The sequence below is a fragment of the Anabrus simplex genome, chromosome 7 (genome assembly GCF_040414725.1).
Source record: "Anabrus simplex isolate iqAnaSimp1 chromosome 7, ASM4041472v1, whole genome shotgun sequence".
NCBI classification, from domain to species: domain Eukaryota; kingdom Metazoa; phylum Arthropoda; class Insecta; order Orthoptera; family Tettigoniidae; genus Anabrus; species Anabrus simplex.
Window position 1 is genome coordinate 301,891,344 of NC_090271.1, and position 26,854 is coordinate 301,918,197.

A 26,854-nucleotide genomic window follows, 5' to 3' on the forward strand; every position below is an offset into this window, starting at 1 on the left:
ATTGCAGCAGCCATGCGTGATCGCCGACGGGCTTTCAAGCATTATCATCGGAATCCTACTATGGCCAATCATATAACATTTAAGCGTCTGCGCGCAAAGGCCCATTTTTTAATTCGAGAAAGTAAGAAAGCTACGTGGAAGAAGTATGTGTCTCCCATGGCGGCATACTCCGTCATCACAAGTGTGGACAAAACTCCATCGTATTGTCGAAGTACAGAATGTGCCCTCAGTCCCCAGTATCTCCACTAATGGAGATATTGTTACGATTCCTTCAGTCATTGCAGACCACATTGCGTCACATTTCGCAGATACGTCCAGCTCTGGGAGATACGATCCTGCATTTCTACCAATTAAGCACGAAGCAGAGGCACACCGTCTTTCTTTCACCTCTAGTGCTTCGCATCCCTACAACGTGGCTTTCACAGAGTGGGAGTTGCGGAGTGCACTCGTGCTATTCAGAGAGACAGCTAGTGACAGATGTCTCAAGGATATCCTCACCTTATTCAACAGATTATGGGTGAGGATGTGTTTCCATCTCAATGGATTGAGGGAATTGTGATACCAATTCCCAAGCCAGGTAAAGATCCAAAACTCCTGGATAGTTAAAGGCCAATATGCCTTACAATTGGCCTTTGTAAGCTATTTGAAAGGACGGTTAACCGGCGTCTTGTGTGGGCCATGGAAAATGAAGGCCTCTTGTCTAACTACCAGTGTGGTTTCCACTCTCATTGGTCTGCCACTGATCATCTGGTCAGACTGGAGAGCGCCATTCAGGAGGCCTTTCTCTAGAAGGAGCACCTAATTGCAGTGTTTTTTGACCTGGAGAAAGCTTACGATACTACCTGGCAATATGGAATTCTCACCACTCTACACCAGTGGGGATTTCTGGGATATATGCCAACGTTTATTGAGAACTTCATGTCCTTCCGGCTCTTTCGAGTCCGAGTAGGGAATGCATTTTGTCAATATTACGTTCAAGAAAATGGAGTACCTCAGGGATCTGTACTGAGTGTCACACTGTTCGCAATCACCATTGGCGGCATAGTTGCCGCTGCTGGGCCCGCAGTTGTTCCATCGCTGTATGTAGACGACTTAGCTCTACATTACAGCTCCGGAACGGTGGTGTTTGCTGAGAGACAGCTACAACAAGCTATTAACCGAGTCGACAGATGGGCCCTGCAACATGGTTTTCAATTTTCAGCAGCAAAAACCTTAGTTGTACACTTCTGTCCACGTCGGCTTGTGCACACTGCCAAAATTTGTGAAATGCCGCTACATCCAGGTTGCCAATGCATCTTTAGTACCCAATACCACCAGAGGTACCAAAACCAGCCGATTGCCACACGGCCGGTTGGGTTTCAAATTGATAGCCTGTGTCGTGATTTGAATATCGATATCGATGGTTGTCTTGAACAAACTTTTAGCGATGTACCTCTGTGGTTGGTTCCGCGACCGGATATACGTCTAGATCTACTCTGTGGACCGAAGGTAAACACTGATTCCTCCATTTATCGGAGGTATTTCCAGGCTTCGTTCACCAATATCCGGCCATGAGACATAAATAATGTTATTTGCTCTTTCGTCACCAATGATATGAGCACGAAGATCTCGCTTTCTAGTATATGTAGCGTGTATACTGCAGAGCTTTATGCCATCTTAGAAGCTCTGCAGTTTGCACTGGGTGACGAAAGAAGTCACATTCTTATGTGTACCAATTCGTTAAGCTCTGTGCAGCCTATTGAAACCTCTTTCTCACAACACCCACTGGTGCAACAGATTCATGACCTTCTAGCCAGGTTAAGTGATGCTGACACCAGAATCACTTTCACGTGGTTTTCAAGCCACCTTGGGATTGCGGGAAACGAACTTGCGGATGAAGCTGCAAAGGAAGCTGTACTTTTACCTCCAAGACCAGTCAATGTACCTGCTAAGGATATTTGTTCTCAGCTACGTCGAACCATCTTGGTGTCCTGGGAATCGGAGTGGCTAGCTATCCAAACTTCCAACAAGCCGAGATCAATTAAGAAGACAAAAATTGTGTGGCGGTCCTCTTTCCGACCTTCACGGAGAGAGGCCATAGTATTGTGTAGGCTGAGGATAGGTCATTTACGATCTACGCACTCTTATCTCCTAAAGAGGGAAGACACCCCCAGTGTGTTCTTGTGGTGTCGACTTCACCGTGGCCACATGCTCACAGAGTGCGCCGGTCTCTGTGGCCTAAGACGGATCCTCGCCCTGCAGGAAACACTCAAACGCATACTAGCCGATGACGCGACTACTGCTGATCTCATCATCTGCTTTATGTGCAACAGTGGATTAATCAAGGGTATATAAATTACAAGTGTTACCCAAGGAACGCATGTTCCCTTTTGATTCGTTAGTAATTTTTGGCCTAATTCAATAAATTTTTGTTTTATTTTGTACTGCGTTTCCAAATTCCTTTGTTGAATAAATAATTTTGTTTTTATTTTAAATTTCTTTTCCACCAATTTGTTGAGAGAAGATGATTACCTTGTTGTACTTCCTCTTAAAACAAAAATCACCACCACCTTCCATCATGGTCACTGGCAAGACCCTGCAAAATGTTGAACACTTTCCTTACTTTGGTAGCCACCTCTCAACAAAAGCCTCAGATAGTGCTGTCTTCAGTCATCTCTTATAGAAGGTCTTTGACAACCATGCTCTAGTGTCAGGATCAAGCTTCATGTTTACACTGCCGTAGTAATACCAACTGTTACTTACGGATGCAAGACTTGGACTATGTACAGAATGTGAGGAAAAATGCCAGCTGCATAGTAGTAAAATGGCAGGACCGTCGAACGAACGAACATCGGTATCTTGAAAGATTTCAGTACTATGACAATTGAGACGAGTATTAAAGCCCAACTTTGATGGTCCGTTGCCCGCATGCCTAACACATTTCTATCTTAATAGATGATTGCATTCTGTAGACAGATGCATCTTGCTTGCGGCTCGCAGCTTGCAAGACTAACATGACAAATGTGAACCTCTAACTCCATTTTTGTGTACAAGGCTACCCTATTCTTTCCTGTTTGGTCTCCTGTAATCAACTGTTTTTTCTTTTGTAACCTCAAGGTCACTAGTTTTACAAAGTCTAGAAAAATCTTCTAATTCCTTACCTTCTATGGCCTTTCATTTTCTTTACTTCATTCCGAGATTCTTTGAGGAATTTGAATTCTGTTTTCCTTGTTTAGAGAGATTGTTAATCACATTACTTTTACCCCTAAAGCAATATGGTACCATCTATTATTGATGCAGTTCTGATTATTTTGAATGTCAACTGTTGTACAGAAATTACTTTTTCCAGTTACAGTAATTGGTCTGCCTTGAGTTTTTGACTTCAGCATTCCCTGATTTGATGCAAATTTTAAATGTCAGAGGTCTATGTCTTCTAAAATCCTTGTAAAGTTGTGCTCTGAACACATATTTTTCCAAAATGTGCAAAGATGATGACTGGTCTACTACGTTTTTCTGTCTTGATCACCTGTGAGTAAGTCAGAATTCTTTTACTTAATGTGGAATAAAACATGTATAGTTTGAAATTGCATCCATAACATTTCCATTTTGGTAAATTGAGGCACTTCTAAGTTATTTTACCCCAAGTGTGTTGGCTACACGGTCGTGTAGCTGTGAACCTCACCATTGACAGCCGTATAGGTGATTTCCTCATTTACAGATGATACAGATGCTGGAGCTGTACCATAATTAAGGCCACGACTGCTACCTTCCCAATCCTACCTCTTTCCTACCCCCACAAAAAAAAAAAATGTAAGCAGGTTAGTGGTTAAGAAGAAATATTTTACAACTTGAGCAACATTTTACCTATTAAAGTTTGCATTTAAACCTAACAGTAATTACTCCCTTGGATGAACTAGGAATTAAAGCCCACAAAAAAAAAATAGATTCATATATTTCCTGAACTTTCTTTTGGGCTTTCCTCTTTCTTGCTAGTAAAATGAAATAAGCATCACCTATTGAAGTGGACAAATAATATATACAATTCAGTTTCTAGACTAGGACCTATGTTTTGCTGGATTTTTACACTCTTTTTGTCAAGAGGCATTTTATACTTTTGTAATCCTTATCAAATGCTGACCTTTACATTATGAACATTTTTACTATTACACTCTTACCTCTATTTTAAAGGGTGTGGGGTGGTTTTTTTTTTTAAAGAGTGTAAATTTTCAGTAATTCTCAGATGTTTTAAACCATTGATTCTGTTTAAGAAAGTCATTGACCATTGTACTTTTTGGATGATCTATTTGCAATCTTGCTTTTTTGTTCAGGTCAATGTTGGAGTCTAGATCAGCTGTGTTCAAAATGTTGCGAGATAAAGCCCACAAGGATCGGCAGATTAATGTATTTCCTGAACCCTTTCGTAGTGATGCAACACCATATACGCAGTTAGACTTTAGTCGTCCTGTGAAGGAAGCATGCATTTCCAGCAAACCTGTAATGGCTGGTTTAAAAATATCCAAAGCCATATTTCTTGGTGATGTTGCTGTGGGGAAAACTTGCTTAGTGAATAGGTAAAAACTTTGATATTATATTGGTTTAAGTGGTGAAGTAGTGATCTCTCTTCATAACTATTAAGTCTTGTAGTAATTCTTGGTGTTCACTCCTAAAATTATAAAAACTGTCAAAACAGAATTGAGTGAGTTTGTGCTGTGTAAGTAGCAGAAAATGATACATAGGTTGATTTTTTAATAGTGACAACAATGTTGTGGCTAACGCTATGGATTGGAGCCAGGTTATGATGTTTATACCATAGATTGTCTATCCTCCCTCCGAGCAAATGAACACGCCCTTCCCTCTCCATGCACATACACAGTGATAACAAGAACAAAGCAGTTGTGAATGACCAGTCACAGTGTTTTAGAAGCAACAGCAGAGGAGCTGGATAAACATTGAATATGCTGGGGGTCACAACAACACACGACAGTGTTTCACCAAGGACTGCAAGAAGCTTGCGATATCTGCTTTACCTTACTGAACAGTAGTAAGGTAAAGGACGTGAAAATGTGTCAGACATGTCTCGGTCTGGTCATCCACCAGTAAGTGACGACAGCGTGCAGTGTGGCTGTGTTAGTGGAGACAGATTGGAACTCCATGATTTGTGAGTTAGCTCAAGATACCAGACTACTGGACTGGGGCCTTCGACTTGCTTCACATCCTGAAGGACCTCTGGGGAATGCTGAAAAAATTGCTTGAAGGTGGGTTTCAGATAATTTAATGTAAATGCAGAAATGGTTACAATGTGACGCTGCTTGTACTTGCACCGCTATGAGCATGAAGGAGGGCCCTTCATATGGTGTATCATTACCATTCATAAGACCTGGACCAGTTCTTACGAACCAAAGCTGAAACACCAATTGACCAAATGGTGTCATTATGGGTCACCACAAAGAAAACAGTTCGGCAGACTCCCTCCTATATGAAAGTCATGGTGATTCTTGCCTACGATTGGGATGGTGTTATCATAAAGCATACCATTCCCCTAAGGATGTGGAGTACTACTTTTCATTTCTGCAAAACAATCTGCAAGCAGCACTGAGGAGAAAACGATGGGACTTTATGCACAACCCATCCATCATTCTGTGTGACAATGCAAGGACGCACAGCTGGAGCATTGTGTGATTTGTCCAGTCGCTGGGGCTGGGAAGTGCTCTACCAGCCCCATACTCTTGAGATTGAAGTCCCTGTAAATTCGACCTTCTCCTCAAGATGAAGGAACCACCGTGTGGGATTCCCTTCCGAACAGTTGAAGACATTTGCTCTCTTTCCAGTCCAGAGATTATGCAGTACCAACAGTATCCAGAGACTTCTGTGTCACTGGGAACGCATTGTATACAACACTAGTGGCTACATCGAAGGACTGTAAAACCTTAAACCTTGTATGTATCTAGAAAATAAATAGTTCCCACTACAAAAGAATCAACCTATTTATATAGGCTACACAGTGTATTCCACATTAGAATAATATCATCAATATCCAGGGAAGAAAAGTAAATTTCTAGTCAGTTACAATATCATATGAAATCCGATACAGCAAGGTAGGAACATGATGAGAAAAATGCACTGGTTCATGCTGTAAAACACTTCGAGAATGATGAAGAAAAACTGATCATCAGTCAGTGCTGAGAAAAAATCGCTGAATTCTTCATCAAATATAGAACTTAAATTACAGTAATAATGTTATTGATTTTACACCCCACTAACTACTTTTATGAGCAAGCGTGGTGGCCATGTTCATTAAAACATCAAGTCGTTATAAGTCCTGACTCTGTAGTTAACTGGTTCGAGTTCCATTGGTGGCAAAAAAAAAAATCACCTTTAGAATGTTGGCCAGCAGGGTAGGAGAGTTGATGGTACAGTATAAAATTTCAGATCATTAGATTGTGTGCCAAAAGCCTGGATTCATTTCTAAAGCTCTCCTGTTGTTATTTATTATTATTTATTTACCACAAATCATACAGAATTTATAGATGGTCTAGTAACAAAAAAAAACAAAAAAAAAAAAGAGAGGCAAGCGGCATGTACAGTAGCCTACATCCTTCACAAACCCAGTAAAATAATATTTACAATAATTACATCTGTATATATAAAATAAGAGTTTTGTCTGTACATTGCTCAGAATTTGAAAAGAATGGTATTTCTGTATCGGTCATATCTACAGTAACAAAGAAATGCATTTTTTACTTACCCGTAATTTCTCTCTGCATGTATGTATGTGCCGGTCCCGTGGGGTAGGGGTAGCGTGCCTGCCTCTTACCCGGAGGCTCCGGGTTCGATTCCCGGCCAGGTGAGGGATTTTTACCCGGACCTGAGGGCTGGTTCGAGATCCACTCAGCCTGCGTGATTAGAATCGAGGAGCTTATTGATGGTGAGATAGCGGCCCCGGTCTAGAAAGCCAAGAATAAAGGCCGAGAGGATTTGTCGTGCTGACCACACGACACCTTATAATCTGCAGGCCTTCGGGCTGAGCAGCGGACGCTTGGTAGGCCAAGGCCCAATGCTTATTAAAGGCCACGTATGTACATGCATCACGAGAAAACGGCTGAAGAGAATTTAATAAAAATCGGTATGTAAAGTCGGGGGGGGATGATCCAATACAATCTAGGCTATAAATCATTTTATTCACGCCGAGTAAAATGGTAGTTTAGGGGAAGGCCTAAAATTTAATTCTTGAATATTTGTATTATTAGTGGTCCTATCGATAAATACTACATAACAAAAGTTATATAGAATTAAATTTCCGATCATTTACGTCTTTTACATTTTTACCATACCGGCTATGATAACACAGATATTCATGAATTTGTATTTTTGTTGCTAAGTCCATATCAACGCCGAGCCACGAGAAAATGGGTTAACAGAATTTAATGAAAATTGGTATATAGAGTCGGGGAATAAGAAACTACAGTCTAAGCTATAAACAATTTTATTCACACTGGATAAAATTGTAGTTTAGGGGAAGGTGCCTAAAATTTAATTTTTTAATACCTATGTTGTTGGTCCTATCAAAAAGTACTACATAACAAAAGTTATAGACAATATAATTTCCGATCATTTATGTTTTATTCAGTTTTACTGTACCGACTATGATAAGAGTGGTATTTCAGAGTCAGAAGAAAACTAAATGTGAAGGCCTACAATGATGGCCAGGCAGGCATCAATTTTTGAAAATGAGACAAAGTCTCTCATAGTCTATTGGCACTGCTGGTGGCTCCAAGTAGCCTACACAGTGGCCTCCACAGTATGCACTAGCCATGCATCTTGGTAGGTATGCTATTTACCAACTGATGAGCCCAACTTAGCACACTGGGGCGAAACGCCGGCAACCAGGAATGAGTTAGCTGGAAAATTTATAATGTCGTATAACGGACCAACTATATTGGTATTATAAGGCCTACAATATCAAAAGCGCATAAGATTGATCAACAATAACATTACATTGACCATTGTTTGTTGTGATGTTCTTTGTCTCTTATGCTGCCACTCAACTCCGATTGATGGGATTACTGCTGTGTAACGAGTATAACAGCCTGACTGAATATTGGTGAGAAATAACTGGGGAGTTAGAAAATGTTCTCCTTTAACATGTCATTCCTCTGGTTCATACATTTTTTGAAACTGCTGGTATGTAACACACTGGTTCATCATAGTATCCCAGTTATTCGATCCCTACTCTAACACGCTGTTTTTAATGAGCAGTGTGCACCTTAATGCAGAGGCTGAGTTAGTGGTAGTAGTATGCCCTGGTCTAGAATGACAATTTAGGCCTATTCCAATTTATAACACCACAGTTTGGTGGATATTATTAGTGCTGGGCTTCTTAGAATACAACCACAGGGTCTAGTAATACTCACGGGAGACCTGAATTGCAGGATAGATATTCGCAACTCTAAAACAGAGGTACTTCTGGAATACCTCAAGGCAGAAGGGTTAAGCCTGGTTAACGAACCAAGTGAAAAGACATATATATGCCATAATGGAAGTAGCACTATAGATTTGTTATTTTCTAATATGAAGGACGTTGAAATGATTTCCCAGACAGTTCTACGCACAGTAACCAGGAAGCACTTACCAGTGGCAACAACACTGATGCTGTGAGAGAGAACCAGAGCCGTCACTAAAACTACGGAAGTATCAAGGAAAATCAACATGCGGGTAATATCAGAGTCTAATGCACTAATAGATATGGTGTCCCTACATATCCAAGATGGTGATATTGAAGTGTAGTATAAAAACTGCAAAACATTATCCTACATTCTGCTATAAAATATAGTCAAACCGAGAAAAGAGCAAAACCATAGTCAAACGGGTCCTGTTACCAGGCTAGATATGAAACAATCAAACTCCTCCATACTGCTGCAGATATGCTAGAAGAAGCAGCACTAATAATGTACGCCTGGAAAAGAAGGGAGTACAAAAACCTAATAAGGGAAACTAAAGCGAAATACTATGAAGAGACAGCACTACGACAGATAGAAGAAGCAGAAAACAACCCTTACATGGTTATCAAGTTGAAACGACCAACATTTCCTTGGAATATTCCCATGAGCACGTGGACGGCTCATTACACACAGGTTTTGACATTTAAGGACACAAGACCACGCGTAATCAACGATAGCACCGAAAATGATGGACCAATAGATATGTTCAGCGCACAGGAGATACAGGAGGTACTCTTAAATTTGAAAAATAACAAAGCTCATGGGCTAGACATGATCTATTATGAACATTTGAAGAGTTTGGCTCCCATTCTCATTGAACCCCTTACTAGCCTATTCAATGAATGTGTTAAACAGGGAAGAATACCAGATCGATGGAGGACTTCAAAGGTAAAGACCCTTTATAAAGGGAAGGGAGACTTAAGCGACTGTAATTCATATCGAAGAGTAGCACTAGAATGCACATTATTGAAGATATTGACCAAACTGTTAATGCAAAGGCTGAATGGTTTAATAGATCAGTATCTCCCAGAAGAGCAATTTGGATTTAGGAAAAACCAGTCCACAATACAGGCTATAGAATGCTTTCAGAATGATATTCATGAAGCCTTTAGATTCACAAAGGGGAAGCTACATGTTATATTCGTGGATTATTCGGAAGCCTTTGATACAATTAGTCGAACACAAGTCATATCAAAGATTGAGGATCTCATAGGAAAAAATAATCCCATACTGCAACTAGTAAAAACATCCTGGCAAAGAATGAGGTGCAAATAGACAATTCGATCACAATATCCAATCCAATAGACCAGACTACAGGGTGATCCTTTAAGCCCTCTCCTTTTTAACGTCGCAACACATGATAAGAAATTAATAAATAATAAAAAGCAACACATGATGTCATTCAGGCAACGAAGACAGAAGGCATAAACATTTATATGTACGCAGATGACATGGTTTTAGTGTCCAGATCAATACCTGCTCTACAGTTGGCATTGATCGGCTCGTAGAGTGGACTAAAGCAAATTACCTTCGTGTTAACAGAAGTAAAACCATGACTCTGACCTTTAGGTAAGGAGGCAGACATGCAGCAAGTGATGTGATATATTTGGATGGAGAACCATTAACCAGTGTGAATAAATTTAAATACCTCGGAATAACACTGCACATACAAGGAACCAATTTCACAGTGCATATCAAACTAAGATTAACAGCAGCAGTGGTAGTTATTAATGACATCAAATATTTATATAAAATATCCCTTCAGAAAGCGTTGAAGTTATTCAAAGTGAAAATAGCACCTGTAATAACCTACGGCATCTCCAGTATCTAGCAGCATCTGTCAGTAAGAAACTTAAAGGATGTGGAGAAGATAAAAGCAACATTTTTAAAGAGAGCCCTATGTTTGTTGAAATTCACCTCTTCGAGGCTGGTGTATGAGCGAACTAGAGAAATTATGTTTTTGGAGGAAATATGGGACAAATTCTCTCTCCCATCAACTCCAGCATACCAAAGTTTATCTTGCGAACATCAGAGAAAGAATTCGGAAATCTGGTTGGACTTCTACAGTACGGAAGCGATGACGAATGAAAAATGGAAGGAAGCCAACTACAAGTTACGGCATGTATCAACAAGGCTTGCTGTGTATGGTTTTCACTTCAAACTATGCTCCACGACGAAGTATCACTCGCCAAATGAGGGATTCATGTGTACTTTGTGCGGGATGCAGTATGATCGCTATCACTTACTGAGGTGTGAAGGAAGGAAAATTCCTCTAATTAAGTTCTGCATTGAATTATTTTGTTTATTCTTTGTATATGGCAATTATCTGCAATAAATATATTATTATTTACCCAGAAAACAATATTAACTCCCGCAATTCATCCCGTACTACTCATGACGACAATAGCTACAAGGATTCGATTCTCGTACATAAGCAAATACATGCTCTCAAAAAGAAAATCAATGATAATACTCTTATAATTACGAAAGCAAAGAAGGTAACACTATCGTAATAAGGGATAAAAATGAATATGTAAGCAAAATAAATAAATAAATTTAGAGATAGCTCATTCTTCAGAGTAAAGAAGGACCCTAACCCAAGAATCCAACATCAACTTAGGCAGACCCTCAAGAATACTTCATATCTATTTACAGATCAAGAAAAAAATAAAATAATTAATATGAACCCAGGTTACCCACAGCCAAAGCTCTCCCCATGATACACAAAACCAGCGTCCCCATTCGCCCGATCATTAACTATAGACTGAGTCCGTTATATAAAGCATCACAATTCATTCAAAGATTTTAAGAAGGAACTATCATTTTTTGTCAAACAACTCCATCAAAAACACTAAAGAATTTATCAATAAATTGAAAAATTTAACATTCCATCCAGTCATTCTCTCCATTCGTTCGATGTTGTAAACATGTATCCTAGCATACAAATCTCCAAGGTATACTCCATCATTTAAAACAATTTAAACAAGTACAGCGGCCTAAATATAGTAGAAATGCAAGATTTCATGGCTATGCGTAATTAGTTATAAGCAACAATTATTTTACTTTGGATAATGTTATTTATCAACAAGAAGGATTGGCTATGGGATTGCCGGCCTCGGGTATCTTAGCCGAGATTTACTTGGATTTTTTGGAACACACCAATACTGATAATAATAACAACTTTGACAACATCCTTTTCAGGGCAAGATATGTACTGGTAGATGACACCATAGTAATTATGGATGAAAGCATTACAGACGCTGCTACCATCCTCATTAATCTAAATAACATTGACCCGCATATTAAATTCACACTACTATAAATAATTGGAAGGAAAATTAATTTTTTAGAGTTAACTATTATCAGGCACCCAAGCTACTTAAGGTATAAGATTTTCAGAAAACCCACCCAAACAGTCACTACAATCCGTCAGGAATCTTCACACCCCCAAATTCACAAACGAGCAGCGTTCAACAGCATGGTGTACCGAGCCTTCATTGTTTCAATGTCTAAAAGAGACCTCAAAAATGAGTTGGACACCATTCATAATATACTGTAGCTAAATCTAATGGATACAACAGTTTCTTTATTGAAAGAATAATCAATAAATATAAATATCGCCCCTCTACCACTTAAAAAAGTTAAACAAAACAACTCCTCCCTTTTCTATCTTTATGTTCAATGGACAAATTTACAAAGTCACCAACATCTTCAAAAAAACACGATGTGAAAGTAGTTTTCAAAACCAATAATAGGAATGCACAAGTCTTACATAATGCCACATCCATAAACAAGTTCAATAGTTTTTTTCAAAATCAGGAGTATACAGGATTATTTGCAACAATTGTAATTCTTCTTACATCAAACAGAGTGGGAGGAACTTTAATGTAAGGTACTCGGAACACAACAATGCCCCGAAGTACAGGAGACCGGGGCTAGTTGTTATACAGGGCAAGTTGTTATATTCCAATTTTAAATCAGCTGCTAGTAGAATACCCTTGTCCTTCCACCAGATGGTGTCACTTGTCGATCCAGTTCTCCTTTCAACCCCGCTACACGTGGCATTCCGCCACGCAGCGTTTATGTGACCAAATGTGTATTTTGTGTGTCCGAGTAATTTCTTTGTTTACACAATATCGTTTCATATCTTCTAAGCATCAACAGATTTGGATTCAATAATTATATCAATAATTTGTCAACATTTGAGGTAAGTGACAGTATATTCACAAAATCTGAATGGTGATATTATGGTGTTGATATAAGCTGCGAAACAAAATGGGGTCACAGGGGGCTAGTTGTTACAGTAAGCTGTAACAACTTGCCCCACACTGGATTTTAATGTATATAAAGTACGTAGGATGCATTTAGCTTACTTTTTACAGGCGATATGAGGCATTATAAACAGAATACAGACAGAGGCAGTACACCAAAAAAGTCGTATATGGAGGCGGCGAAGCAAGTTTTTGCGGCACAAACATATGAAATAATTTTTATGATGTTACAGAGATTCTGTAAGAAACTTGAGAAAGGAATGTCAGGTAAGCTGTTTAGTTTCCATCGTTCAGATAATGAAATAAATACATTACAGCAATTCATTCAATCATAGATATGCAAAAACGTTGCTTTACTTATATTGGTAGGATTATAATAATTTTAGGATGTAATTCTATTTTTTTTCACTTTTCATGTCACACATTACATTTTACCATAATCACATTTCCTTAATAGTTAATACGAATATTTCCCCTTATGTCTATTTTCAAGATCTGGACCGTAGTGTAGGAAACAAAAGACCTGGTCAAGTCTTCTCTGATTACCAAGAGTCTGATCTTGCAGAATACACAGAGAAAGCATCAAAACTTTATTATGGTCTCTGAACAAAAGAGGTCCGATGCTTAGCGCACCAATATGCTGTGAAAAATAATGTTACTATCCCATTTGGTTGGAGTGAAACAGAACAAGCTTTTTGCGATTGGCTATCAGCATTTCTCAAACGAAAAAGTACGTTGTCTATCCGGACACCATTGGCAACGAGTTTTAATAGGCACAACATGGGAACATTTTTTAACAAGTTAAGTGTCATGTATGACCGGTATAAGTTTCAGTGTCACGAAGTGTACAATGTGAACAAAACCGCTGTAACAACTCTTCAAAACCCAACCAAGATACTTGCAAGGAAAGGCGTGAAACAAGTTGGTTCTGTGACATCTGCTGTGACCATTGCTGTGGCTGTTAGTGCAAGTGGAAATTCAGTGCCGCTCGTTTTTGTGTTCTCAAGGTGATCATTTTATCGCTAACGGACCCGAAGGAAGTGCAGGATCTGCAAATAAATCAGGATGGATGACAGGTCAAGATTTTCAGTCCTTCATGAGACATTTCATTACTCACTCCAGGGCTACCAAGGAGAAACCAGTTCATCTTCTTCTGGATAACCATCAGTCTCAACTTGATATTTCACTTCTCGACCTTGCAAAGGAAAATGGTGTGGTATTGCTTTCCGTTCCACCGCACACATCTCACAAACTACAGCTCTGGGACAGATCTGTTTTCGGACCTTTCAAGAAGTTTGTGAGCTACGCTTCAGCGCGAGGATGAGAAGTAATCCTGGAAAAACTCTTTCCATCTATGATATCCCAATCATAGTGCGTTAGTCACTAGCTGTCACTCCTAACGACATAAAATCTGGGTTCCTAGTTACAGGCATGTGGCCCTTTAACAGCCAGATCTTTTCAGACAATGATTTCTTGCCTTCTGCTGTAACTGATCATCCACTCCGAGAAACAAACAGAGATCAGTGTTCTGGGGATCTTGATGCTTTATTCCCAATTTTGAACAGCTATGTCTGCAGCGACCCTTCTGCATCGTCTCCTACACCTTCTTCAACTACTCTTCACATAAGCCCAGAAGAATTAAGGCCATTTCCTAAGGCAAGACCTTGTACGACCTCACATAAGCGGAAGACGAGGGAAAATACCGTTTTGACAGACACTCTGGTAAAAGCAGCGTTACAAGCGGAGGCAGAAAAGTGTGAATCCAGCAAACAGCGTAACTTGTTCACAGAGGGACATTAAAAAAAAGTGGAAAATGCGGCAAAAAGATCAAGAAAACCGTCCGGAGAACAGAATCATTGGAGGAAGAAGATGACTGCTTTTCTATTGAGTGTGCTGAGCCTTACTCCCGCTCTAGGCCAACAACAAAATGGCTTCTGTGTACTGGATGCCACCAATGGGCACATGACTGTTGTGCCATGTTTGACAAGTTTTATATTTGTGTGGACTGCAACTCTGGTAACGACTTCCGAGTGTGAGTCATCAGGTTAGTTGAGAACACTGAAAAATTCATCAAAGAATAAGAAGTTTGATCATAAAATTAGCAATGTCACATTAGTAATATAACGTAAAGGGTTTAGACAAACACGTACGTTGATATCCTCTTTTTACGACTTGTAAGAACAATCAGGATCCTGATTTTTCACCATACAGGTTTGAGTTTGAGGCTGATGATGCCCTTAATATGGGCGAAACATGTCCCTTAACATTTTATAATAATATTTAATTTCTAAAAAAAGAAATTCTTTGTATTGAATAGATGGATGTTAAAAAATAAAACTTGTATACTTTGTATTTAAGTGATATACTGTCACCAGCGTATCCATAATAAATAAATAATTAATATATTTAGGGTGTGTACTGTTTTCAAACCCCTGTAACAACAAGCTCTGTTAACAACATTCCCCATAGGGGGGAAAGTTGTTACACTATACATATTGACAAATAATTGCAAAATTCATATAAATATACGGCTGAATGACCGTAAAAAGAATATTTAATTTAACCTGAAGGACAGTAATAACCCATTGCGTCTGTGTTCATATGCCATGTGTAGTATGTGGAAAATTAAAAATTATTTTTAAAAATTGTAACTAACCAACCCCGGTCTCCCCTACAATAAATTTTCAGCTATAGGACAGCATATGCATGACTTTAATCACAAATTCACAGACATAAAACAAGATATGGAAATTCTCAAACTCATCAACAAAGGACCCCTCCTTAACATTACTGAAAGCTGCTTCATACATATAGATCAACATTTTAACCCAAATCATAATCTTAATGAAATTTCAGAAAAGCCAAATATCGTATTTAACCTTCTAATTCCAGTTTTTAGAAACGTCAAACCAACAAGCCATAATTCAGTTTTGCATACTATTCACAGCTCCTTTCCTCAGCAGCAATCTGTTTTCCCACATACTTTGGCCCCACCTTAAGACCCCCCTTGTCTCCTCCACCCGACCTCTCCCCTTGCCCCACTTCTCTCTCCTTGCCCCGCCCCTTCCTTTTCCTTTGAATCTCACAAACGTTAGTATGAGGCATACAACAATAGGCCACGCACCACATGCCGCAACGAGAGTAAAGTCTCATATAACCTATGCCATTTGACTAACACGCTCTCTCCTTCAATTCATTAATTTTATCAATCCTTTATTGAGGTTAACTTCATGGACACCACAATGAATTGCAAATTTATACCAGCCACAATTTAAGACTGTATCAGTTTTAACCATATCTTCAAGTGCCGTCTTGACAATGTCCAACAGTATTTCAGCATGATTTAAACAAACACTACGGGAACATTTCATTTTATTTATGTTGGTTGATGTGGAAGCACCACCTAGCAGTTCTGCGTCAGCTGGTGGTTATTTACAGTGGCGTCCAGTGGCTTGCACACTGCCAATACCACTCCAGTGATTTGGTGATTGATGACCTGCCTACAGAATCAACATTTACGACTTCCTGTTTTGCAATAAAATTGTAATGATTAGCAGTGATGGAACTAACAATTCTATGAATATTAACACAAGAAAGAGTTTGGATGATGAGCAAACTCCAGATGCTAAGAATTTAGAGCCTAATCTATTTTTCAGATTTTACACATAGTTCATCCCAGATTTTTAATCTCAATAGTGTGTTAGTACATTTGTTTAGTTATTGGATGTATTACATTAAGGCTGATGATGGCCAGCCAAGGCCGAAACTAGTCCCTAGGATAGTAATGTAATTCAAAAATATTGCATATTATAGTATTGAAAAGGTGGACCATTACAACATTAATTTTATAATTATTATTGCGATCACAATTCAATATGGATCAAAACCATGAAGTTTATAGCCTATGAGTCCTAGGAAACAGCTGGGACTCTCCACTATTCAATCCCCTCCCCTCGCCGGAAAAAGACGAAGAGTGTTCACTGATCACGGCTGTCTGCGGCTTGGTTATTCCAGCTCTGGAACTTTGGACAATTAGATCGGCAGCGTAGTACCATTCGTTAAAAGTGAGAAAATGGGTGGTTTTTCATTTGATCGAGTATTTCATATGAAAGTATTGCTTTTAATCGCGCCATTCCTACTGACGTCATTGTAATGACCTATGTTCATTTCATTTTTGAAAACCACTAAGACAGTCTTTCTGAGGATTAAAAAGGCAGGTGGAGTGTGAGTGTCTGTAATAATGAAAACTCCCCAACCTGATTGTGACTTATGGTATGTACGAGAAAAGACGTTTGTGACTTCCCCGTCGCGTTTCTAGGGTAATGTTACGAGCTATGCAATTTAATACAATGTTGCTCACAACGTGTACACTACTTAGCCTGGAATTCTGTAGCAAAGCACAGGTACATCAGCTAGTAATAATAATAATATTGTTTGGCTGGTGCAGGTTTTTCAAGTTGACACCTATAGGCAACTTGCACATCTGAAAGGATGGGGCCCAACCTAGGATGATTTCCAATGCTTAAGACAACACACACCCCCAGCCCCCGAGCCATCAGAATTAACGAATTAAGGTTAAAATTCTTGACCTTGCTGGGAATTGAACCCAGGATCCCTTGGTCAAAGGGCCAGCATGTTAACCATTTAGCCATGGTGCTGGATTCACACGTTTACACTTTTACTGTGTTTCATTTGGTCGATAACATTTATACTCGCTTTCACTCCTGTTCACGTACATACCAAGATTTACACATCTATTTTATGTGTTTTGTAAATTTCATTAGAGGCAAGGCTTTTATTTCCATTAGAATTGTGAGGTTCATGGTGTGGGTTACTGTAGTCACGTCCTAGTTCGTGCACCATGGGCAATGGCTGAGCGGCCTAGTAAGTGGTCCTGAGAGTTGGAATACCAGTTGCTATGGAATGGGAGTGGGCATCTCGGACATATTCTGAGTCATGGCCCTCCTTGTGCTCAGGCGGCTAGGACTATACAATCCACCGGTGCTCGATAACCCGTTAGAGGAGAGATCCTCGCTCGGACTATGTGTAAGTAGGGTAGCATCCTGCTTCATGAATTTACCAAGCTCAGAACATTTTAAGCAAGCCTTGGACCTATGGGAGTAACGGTGTCCCACTCCCATTTGACAGGCGACAGACTCCTTGGAAACAGCTTCGCGAACGAAATGGAATTCAATGGGGAGCTATCAATATTAATGGGGCTTATGGAAGAAAGCAAGTAGAACTGGCTGAGTCAGCAAAGAGGATGCATCTGGCTGTGCTAGGAGTAAGTGATATTCGGGTAAGGGGAGATAACAAGGAAGAGATAGGAGATTATAAAGTGTACTTGACGGGTGTTAGAAAGGGAAGAGCAGAGTATGGGGTAGGGCTGTTTATCAGGAATACCATTGCACGCAACATAGTTTCTGTTAGGTACGTAAATGAGAGAATGATGTGGGTAGATTTGTCATTTGGAGGAATTAGGACGAGAATTGTCTCCGTGTATTCACCATGTGAGGGTGCAGATGAGGATGAAGTTTACAAGTTTTATGAAGCATTGAGTGATATCGTGGTCAGGGTCAACAGCAAGGATAGAATAGTGCTAATGGGCGATTTCAGTGCGAGAGTTTAAAATAGAACTGAAGGATATGAAAGGGTGATTGGTAAATGTGGGGAAGATATAGAAGCTATTGGGAATGGGAAGCGTTTGCTGGACTTCTGTGCTAGTATGGGTTTAGCAGTTACGAATACATTCTTCAGGCATAAGGCATAACCGCTACACATGGGAGGCTAGGGGTACCAGATCCGTAATAGAGTATATCTTAACCGACTTCAAATTCAGGAAATCTGTTAGGAATGTATGAGTTTTCCGGGGATTTTTCGATGATACAGGCCACTATCTGATCTGTAGTGAACTAAGTATCTCTAGGCCTACGGTGGAAAAAGTGAAATCTGTCTGCAAAAGAATAAGGGTAGAAAATCTCCAGGAAGAACAAAATTAGACAGAAGTGCATGGATATAATTAGTGAGAAGTTCCAAACAGTGGACAGTAAGCAGGTTCAGGATATAGAAGGAGAATGGGTGGCATACAGGGATGCTGTAGTAGAAACAGCAAGGGAATGACTAGGAACAGCTGTGTGTAAAAATGGGAAAAGGCGAACGTCTTGGTGGAATGATGAAGTGAGAGCACCTTGTAAATGTAAAAAGAAGGCTTATCAGAAATGGCTCCTAACAAGGGCTGACGCAGACAGGGATTTGTATGTAGATGAAAGAAACAGAGCAAAACAAATCGTTGTTGAATCCAAAAAGAAGTCTTGGGAAGATTTTGGTAATAACCTGGAAAGGCTAGTTCAAGCAGCAGGGAAACCTTTCTGGACAGTAATGAAGAATGTTACGAAGGGAGGGAAAAAGGAAATGAACAGTGTTTTGAGTAATTCAGGTGAACTCATAATAGATCCCAGGGAATCACTGGAGAGGTGGAGGGAATATTTAGAGTATCTTCTCAACGTAAAAGGAAATTTTTCTGGTGGTGTTGCAAACAGCCAAGCTCATGAGGAGGAGGAAAATGTTGGTGAAATTACGCTTGAGGAAGTGGAAAGGATCGTAAATAAACTCCATTGTCATAAAGCAGCAGGAATAGATGAAATTGGATGGTGTTATGCATCAATTGACCAAGCGCCAAAATGGAATTTTCTAGATTATTGCACCATCTGGTAGCTAATGGTGTAAACTTTAAGTAGGTTATTGTTCGGACTTTTATTCTCAATATGATTTCGCGGGAAATGAATTTTGACCAAACGCCAACCTCTCAATCATTAAACTGAAGTTTTGCATCAAGTGACCAACTACCATTTCTGAGTCTGAATTACGCATCAAATGACCACACGACAAGCTTGCAGTCGCTTGGTCGTGTGATGCTAAATGTAGATTCCCGCGTAACAGATTCTCGCACAGGTTTTCTTCCCTGCGGCATACGCCCAGAACCTAAAATCCTCCGATATGGAAAAATCGAAGTTTGACGAAAAACTGGAAATGTTTTGTTTTGACCTTGAAAATGCACTGCCATTTTCCCGTATCCCCACAAATGTGGTTTTTTACAAGCTCCAGTTGTGGTCAAAGATTCATAGTGGGAAAGATAATAAAGGTCCTTTTTATGTCTGGTTGGAAGGAGAAGCAGGACGAGGGGCTCAGGAGGTTGGATCCTGCTTGTACAAGCATCTCATGGAAAACATGCACAACGCCAAAGAAGTCATACTGTGGTCAGATTCTGGCGGAGGCCAGAATCGTAATATAAAGATTGTTCTACTTCTGTAAACAGTTTTGGAACAACACCCTACCATTGAAAAGATTACCAAATATTTCTATTTCCAGGCCATAGCTTCCTCCCTAACGACAGTGACTTTGGAGATGTAGAACGTGCTTTCAAATTTCAGCAGCGCCTCTATACCACCGAAGACTACATAAATGTAATAAAGATGCGCCGAAAGAAGAACCCGCTTGTTGTGCACAGAACGACCGGACCAGATTTTTATAGTACAGTTCATCTGAAGAACCACATTGTACACAGGAAGACAGGAACAAACAGTGAGACGTTGAGAAATAGAGTGGAAGAAAGATAAAGCTTTTAGCAATTTCTTCAAAATGCATTTTGATGCACAACGCACTGTTGAAGTGAACATTAAGAAATCTACAGTTGGTCGCAGCTTCAGAATGAAAATGGATTAGGTCTGCTCATTCTGTTATGGTCCAATAGAAAACCGGTTTCAGAAGCAAAACTGAACGACCTGCGCTCTCTCATGGAGCTAATTCCTGGAATAGACGGTGATAGAGATGGGTTTGATTGTGGAAAAATGGATATTGTACTCGAAAATTCTTAAAATTCTGCATTATATTACACTTGGAGGAACTGTGTGTTTATGATGCCTTAATACTATGATCTACCAGTGTAATTTCTTTACTACTGTATATTCTAAAATTCATGTTTTTTCTATGTCATGTTGTATGCTGTTATGTATAATTTAATCCTGTACTTAAATAAGCAATACAGTTAGTTAATAAGTACCATATTTTACACTGCACTGAATTTTTAAAAGTCAAATCAATCACTAAATGACAAAATTATTTGTTGGTCAAGTGATGCAAAACAAAAAACGAACATAACCGCAACAAAGCATCAAGTGACCAAGCACTATTATCTCAGATTACTACGTTATATTTCAAATATCCCTAAATTGAATACATTAAGAAGAAAATGTATGTTTTTATCTTCATTTTGGTATATAATACCTCAGATTTAACAGGAAATATGAATTAATACAAAGGATTTTACGTTTGTGTGAATATCTCAAAATCTATTTTTGGCGCTTGGTCAAGTGATGCATAACACCATCCAATTAGACCTGAAATGGTGAAGTACGGTGGGAAGGCAGGGATGAAATGGCTTCATAGAGTAGTAAGATTAGCACAGAGTGTTTGTTGGTAAGGTACCTTCAGACTGGACAAAAGCAGTAATTGCACTTATCTATAATCAAGGGAACAGGAAGGATTGCAACAACTATTGAGGTGTCTCATTGATTAGTAATACCAGGCAAAGTATTTACTGGCATCTTCGAAGGGAGGGTGCGATCAGTAGTTGAGAGGAAGTTGGATGAAAACCAGTGTGGTTTCAGACTACAGAGTGGCTGTCAGGATCAGATTTTCAGTATACTGTACACCAGGTAATTGAGAAATGCTATGAGAGGAATAGGCAGTTGTGTTTATGTTTCGTAGACCTAGAGAAGGCATATGACAGGGTACTGAGGGAAAAGATGTTCACCATACTGGGGGACTATGGTATTCAAGGTAGATTATTAAAATCAATCAATTGGGCTTCAGTGAGAATTGATGGTAGAATGAGTTCTTGGTTCAGGGTACTTACAGGGGTTAGACAAGGCTGTAATCTTTCACCTTTGCTGTTCGTAGTTTACATGGATCATCTGCTGAAAGGTATAAAATGGCAGGGAGGGATGCAGCTAGGTGGAAATGTAGTAAGCAGTCTGGCCTATGCTGATGACTTGGTCTTAATGGCATATTGTGCCGAAAGCCTGCAGTCTAATAGCTTGGAACTTGACAATAGGTGGAGTGAGTATGGTATGAAAATTATAGCCTCTCGAAGACTAAATTGATGTCAGTAGGTAAGAAATTCAACAGATTTGAATGTCAGATTGGTGATACAAAGCTAGAACCGGTGGATAATTTCAAGTATTTAGGTTGTGTGTTCTCCTAGGATGGTAATATAGTAAGTGAGATTGAATCAAGGTGTAGTAAAGCTAATGCAGTGAGCTCGCAGTTGCCATCTATAGTATTCTGTAAGAAAGAAGTCAGCTCCCAGATGAAACTATCTTTACATCGGTCTGTTTTCAGACTAAGGCTTCGATCACATTGGAGGCACGCTTGTGCAAGTAATTTGATGGTGCATGCGTGCGTAAGCTGGCATGAACAGCAATGTGCTCACACTAAATGCAAGCAGGTGCAAGTTAATTATTATAAACAGGGCAGTCGAAATGGAGATGTCAGGCGATGAGGACATTGTTTTGGAAAATGACGTTTTAAAGTTTTATTTTTGGATGAGCAGGAAATCAGGGAAGAGTGGGTTGAGTATTTTTTGGACAGAGAGGAAGATGGAGAGTATGCACGAACATTCAACGATTTGCTTAGACAGCCTGATAAGTTTTTTGAATACTTCTGAATGATACCAGACTCTTTCTACTATATACCGGACAAAATCACACCTAGAATAAGGAAGCCATCTAATTTCCGAAAGTGTGTATCACCAGAAGAGAAGCCTCGATGGTAGGATCTCAACTGAGATCACGCACGCTTGCAACTACGAAAGTGGAGTCGGAACAAGCTTGCGCAAGCATGCACTTGCTTGTGGCGGGCAGTGTGAGCAGCGATGGACAAGTCACCACTTGTTTCTGTCGCTCTCCTGCAGAATTTGTTTATATGTGCATGCTTGCGCACGCGCGCGCCACCAATTACTTGCACAAGCGTGCCTCCAATGTGATCGAAGCCTAACTTTGCTTTACGGGAGCGAAAGCTGGGTGGACTCAGGATATCTTATTCATAAGTTTGAAGTAACAGACATGAAAGTAGCGAGAATGAATGCTGGTACAAACAGGTGGAAACAATGGCAGGAGGGTGGCCAGAATGAGGAGATAAATGCTAATTTAGGAATGAACTCGATGGATGAAGCTGTACATATAAACCGGCTTTGGTGGTGGGGTCATATGAGGTGAATGGAGGAGGATAAGTTAGGTACCTAGGAGAATAATGGACTCTGTTATGGTGGGTAAGAGAAGTAGAGGGAGACCAAGACGACGATGGTTAGACTCGGTTTCTAACGATTTAAAGATAAGAGGTATAGAACTAAATGAGGCCACGGCACTAGTTGCAAATAGAGGATTGTGGTTACATTTAGTAAATTCACAGAGGCTTGCAGACTGAATGCTGAAAGTCATAACAGTCTTTAACGATAATGTATGGAATGTATGTATGTATGTAGAGTTGTGAGGACCAGCCATAGTAACCGGATTGGTAGGATGAGGCACGAGCAAATGGAGGGACAAGATTAATCCCTCTGTGAACAGAGTGAAAGGGTAGAGGAAGACGATGAAAAGAGTGAAGGTTAATGGAGGTGGTCCTTTTAAAATTAGTTTCTGTTGAGGCGGTTTAGCTGAGTGAACATGGGAGTGGTAAGTTATTAGTCTCTCCAAGTGACACTGTATGCTCTGTTGCTGTTCAAGTTTCTGACTGTGGTGGGACTGTAGACAGGAAAACCGTAAGTTAATAGAGTCTCACCATACTGAGATAGGCTGTTTGTAGGGCTCCTGATTTGAAGCCTGTTAGATCGCTACTAAGAAATCCTATAATTTTCACCACTTTTCATCTTGCCTCCTCTGTCTGCTGGTTCCATTTCAAATCGTTAACCCTTTAAAGCGGAGTGGTTTCGATTGAAACCACATAGAGTTTTATATCTTCCTTATGAAAGTTTAATTGCAGTAAATGGCCATTAAATACATATCAAGTCTTACAATTCTGTTAAACAAAACTTTGTCAGTGATTCATATCTCTGTGTACAGGAAATGGCATGGTATCTACCACATGGCTCCCCGCAACGAGAGCATACACAGTCTGAGTCAGAATGATAATATGCACCGGGCGAGTTGGCCGTGCGCGTAGAGGCGCGCGGCTGTGAGCTTGCATCCGGGAGATAGTAGGTTCGAATCCCACTATCGGCAGCCCTGAAGATGGTTTTCCGTGGTTTCCCATTTTCACACCAGGCAAATGCTGGCGCTGTACCTTAATTAAGGCCACGGCCGCTTCCTTCCAACTCCTAGGCCTTTCCTATCCCATCGTCGCCATAAGACCTATCTGTGTCGGTGCGACGTAAAGCCCCTAGCAAAAAAAAAAAAAAAAAAAAGAATGATAATACGTTGATCTTCTGCATAACTTATGGTGGAAACCATGCACTGCGAAACTAGTCACAGTGTGCTGCAGCTCGTAATTTGCTCGTTTCCATTCTTGCGAGAACATCGCATCAGTGGTAAAGAAGTCGTCCGAGATTTCCGCTCTCTTTGCCGATAAATCTTGTAGGGCATTAATGTAGCTGGAAGTAGCAGCTTAAACGGTAGTTCCTTTATGTAGTATAATTCCCTGGCTAACACATATACAAGAGAGGATGGCGTGAATTTTGACAAGCAAAGGGCCTTTTTTAGAAAAGCTGATTTTACACTTTTGATATCTAATAATTGTTTCTTTGTGAGATATGTCCAGATGTTCTCTAGAACATATGTAACGACTGGTGATACCTTCACATTAAACAACTTAATAGCTGTTTTGAGGGATAATTTGCTGACCTGCTTTATGTCATTCATTGATTGTATTGCTGCTTTTACCTTGTCTTTCACATGTAGGGTAAATACATTGCCCTGGCTTTGGAATGTTACGCCTAGGTATTTAAACTTGGCCACAGTAGATACCTGACGTGACTTGTATAGAAAGACTGCTTGCTTTCCACCTTGTCTAAAGGACATCGACACGGTCTTACCCTCATTTAGGGGGAGTTTATTTCTTTCCGCCCAGTCTGTCAGTTGATTGAAGGATGTTTGAAGCGTTTCCTGTGGCGTTGACGGTAACACCGTATCATCCGCGTAGATGTACATTTGCAGCTTATCTGGATTTTCGGAGTACACGCACTGAATATCATCTAAGAAGATGTACAATATTATGGGGAAGGATCCACCTTTCAATACTCCGTAGTAAAAAGTAGTTACAACCTGTTTATTGGGACCGGTTTCAACACATTTAGAGTGTCATCATCAGCCAATTAGCGAAGATCTTAAAATAACTAACATATTGAACACAGGCAAAATATTAACATTGTATCACATCGTAGCAATTCAGTTAATGTTCAAAACACAATAATCACAGTCAAGAGAGTAAACAGAACATCACTATCTTGCGCCAAAAACAAATATATTTGAAGTTCATAAGCAGATCAAGTATGCACTTATGTAAAGTCGTTGCTAGGCAGGTCTTGTAGGCATTTGTTTCTCCGGCCGAAGAGTAAAAGGTGACGTGAATGAAGTCTTAGGAAAACAGTGTAGGATTTAATTTCGTCAAAATCAAAGTGGATATATAGGTTTTAAAATAATTTAAAACGTTAAAAAAGAATAAAGCCAAATAAAAATATATTAAAAATGGGAAGAAATAATGAAAGAAATCCGAGGTTCAACTCGAAACAACTTGCCGTAGTAATTGATAAAGAAATGATAAATAGAGAAAGGGGGTGGGGAACGTTTATTAGAGGGTGGTGATGGTGGTTATTGTTATTAGAGGAAATACAATTGGGCAACAATCCTTTATATAACACTAATTCGAGGAAAAAAGAGGAAGAGAACCGACACTTCGAAAAATGAAGATATCGGTTAAAGGAAGACAAGGGCCACGAAGGGCGTGAAAATGAAAGACTCCCTAGCCCTCGCAAACCTAATAGCATCGGGGTCGGAAAAGAACAAGAGTTGACCAAGGGAGGTCGGACAGGATAGATGAAAGTGAGGAGCCTGGCACAAGTAAGTGGAAGCAATGCCAGGACTCAGCTAAGGGCCCCGTGGTCGCCAACCCACGCTCCGAAGTTCAGAGCCCCTGGGGGATGGAGGGTGGGAAGGAAAGAAAAATGGAAGGGATCTGATACTTCGAAAAATGAAGATTATCAGCCAAAGGAAGACAAGGGCCACGAAGGGCATGAAAATGAAAGACTCCCTAGCCCTCGGAAACCTAATAGCGTCGGGGTCGGAAAGGAACAAGAGTTGACCAAGGGAGGTCGGACAGGATAGATGAAAGTGAGGAGCCTGGCATAAGTAAGTGGAAGCAATGCCAGGACTCAGCTAAGGGCCCCGTGGTCGCCAACCCACGCTCCGAAGATCAGAGCCCCTGGGGGATGGAGGGTGGGAAGAAAAGAAAAATGGAAGGGATCCGATACTTCGAAAAATGAAGATATCAGCCAAAGGAAGACAAACTGTTTTATACACCTTGACCAGTTTTTCAATCCAAATCTTAATCTGAATGATATTTCTGAGAAACCCAATGCCCTTTTCGATTTTTTCATCTCCTTTTTAAATAACCTGAAGTCAACAAATAAGGAATCAATCTTTCACAATTTACACAATACCCTCTCATGCTACTTCCCCCTTCCGCAACACCCCCCTTGATCCTCCTTAGTTCCCCCCTCCCCACCCAAGGGGCTCTGAACTTCGGAGCGTGGGTTGGCGACCACGGGGCCCTTAGCTGAGTCCTGGCATTGCTTCCACTTACTTGTGCCAGGCGCCTCACTTTCATCTATCCTGTCCGACCTCCCTTGGTCAACTCTTGTTCCTTTCCGACCCCGACGCTTTTAGGTTTGCGAGGGCTAGGGAGTCTTTCATTTTCACGCCCTTCGTGGCCCTTGTCTTCCTTTGGCTGATATCTTCATTTTTCGAAGTATCGGATCCCTTCCATTTTTCTTTTCTTCCCACCCTCCATCCCCCAGGGGCTCTGATCTTCGGAGCGTGGGTTGGCGACCACGGGGCC

General features: G+C 40.2%; 1 protein-coding gene across 1 annotated transcript in view; it reads left to right on the forward strand.

Moving 5' to 3' along the window:
• The window catches only part of RabX5 (RAS oncogene family member RabX5), a 73,082-nt gene that overhangs the window by 5,455 nt on the left and 40,773 nt on the right, over positions 1 to 26,854 (forward strand). Inside the window, exon 2 of the mRNA XM_067150938.2 lies at positions 4,308 to 4,550. Coding sequence (XP_067007039.1) covers positions 4,312 to 4,550 — 239 coding nt within the window. The 5' untranslated portion in view covers positions 4,308 to 4,311. The remainder of the gene's footprint in view (positions 1 to 4,307; positions 4,551 to 26,854) is intronic.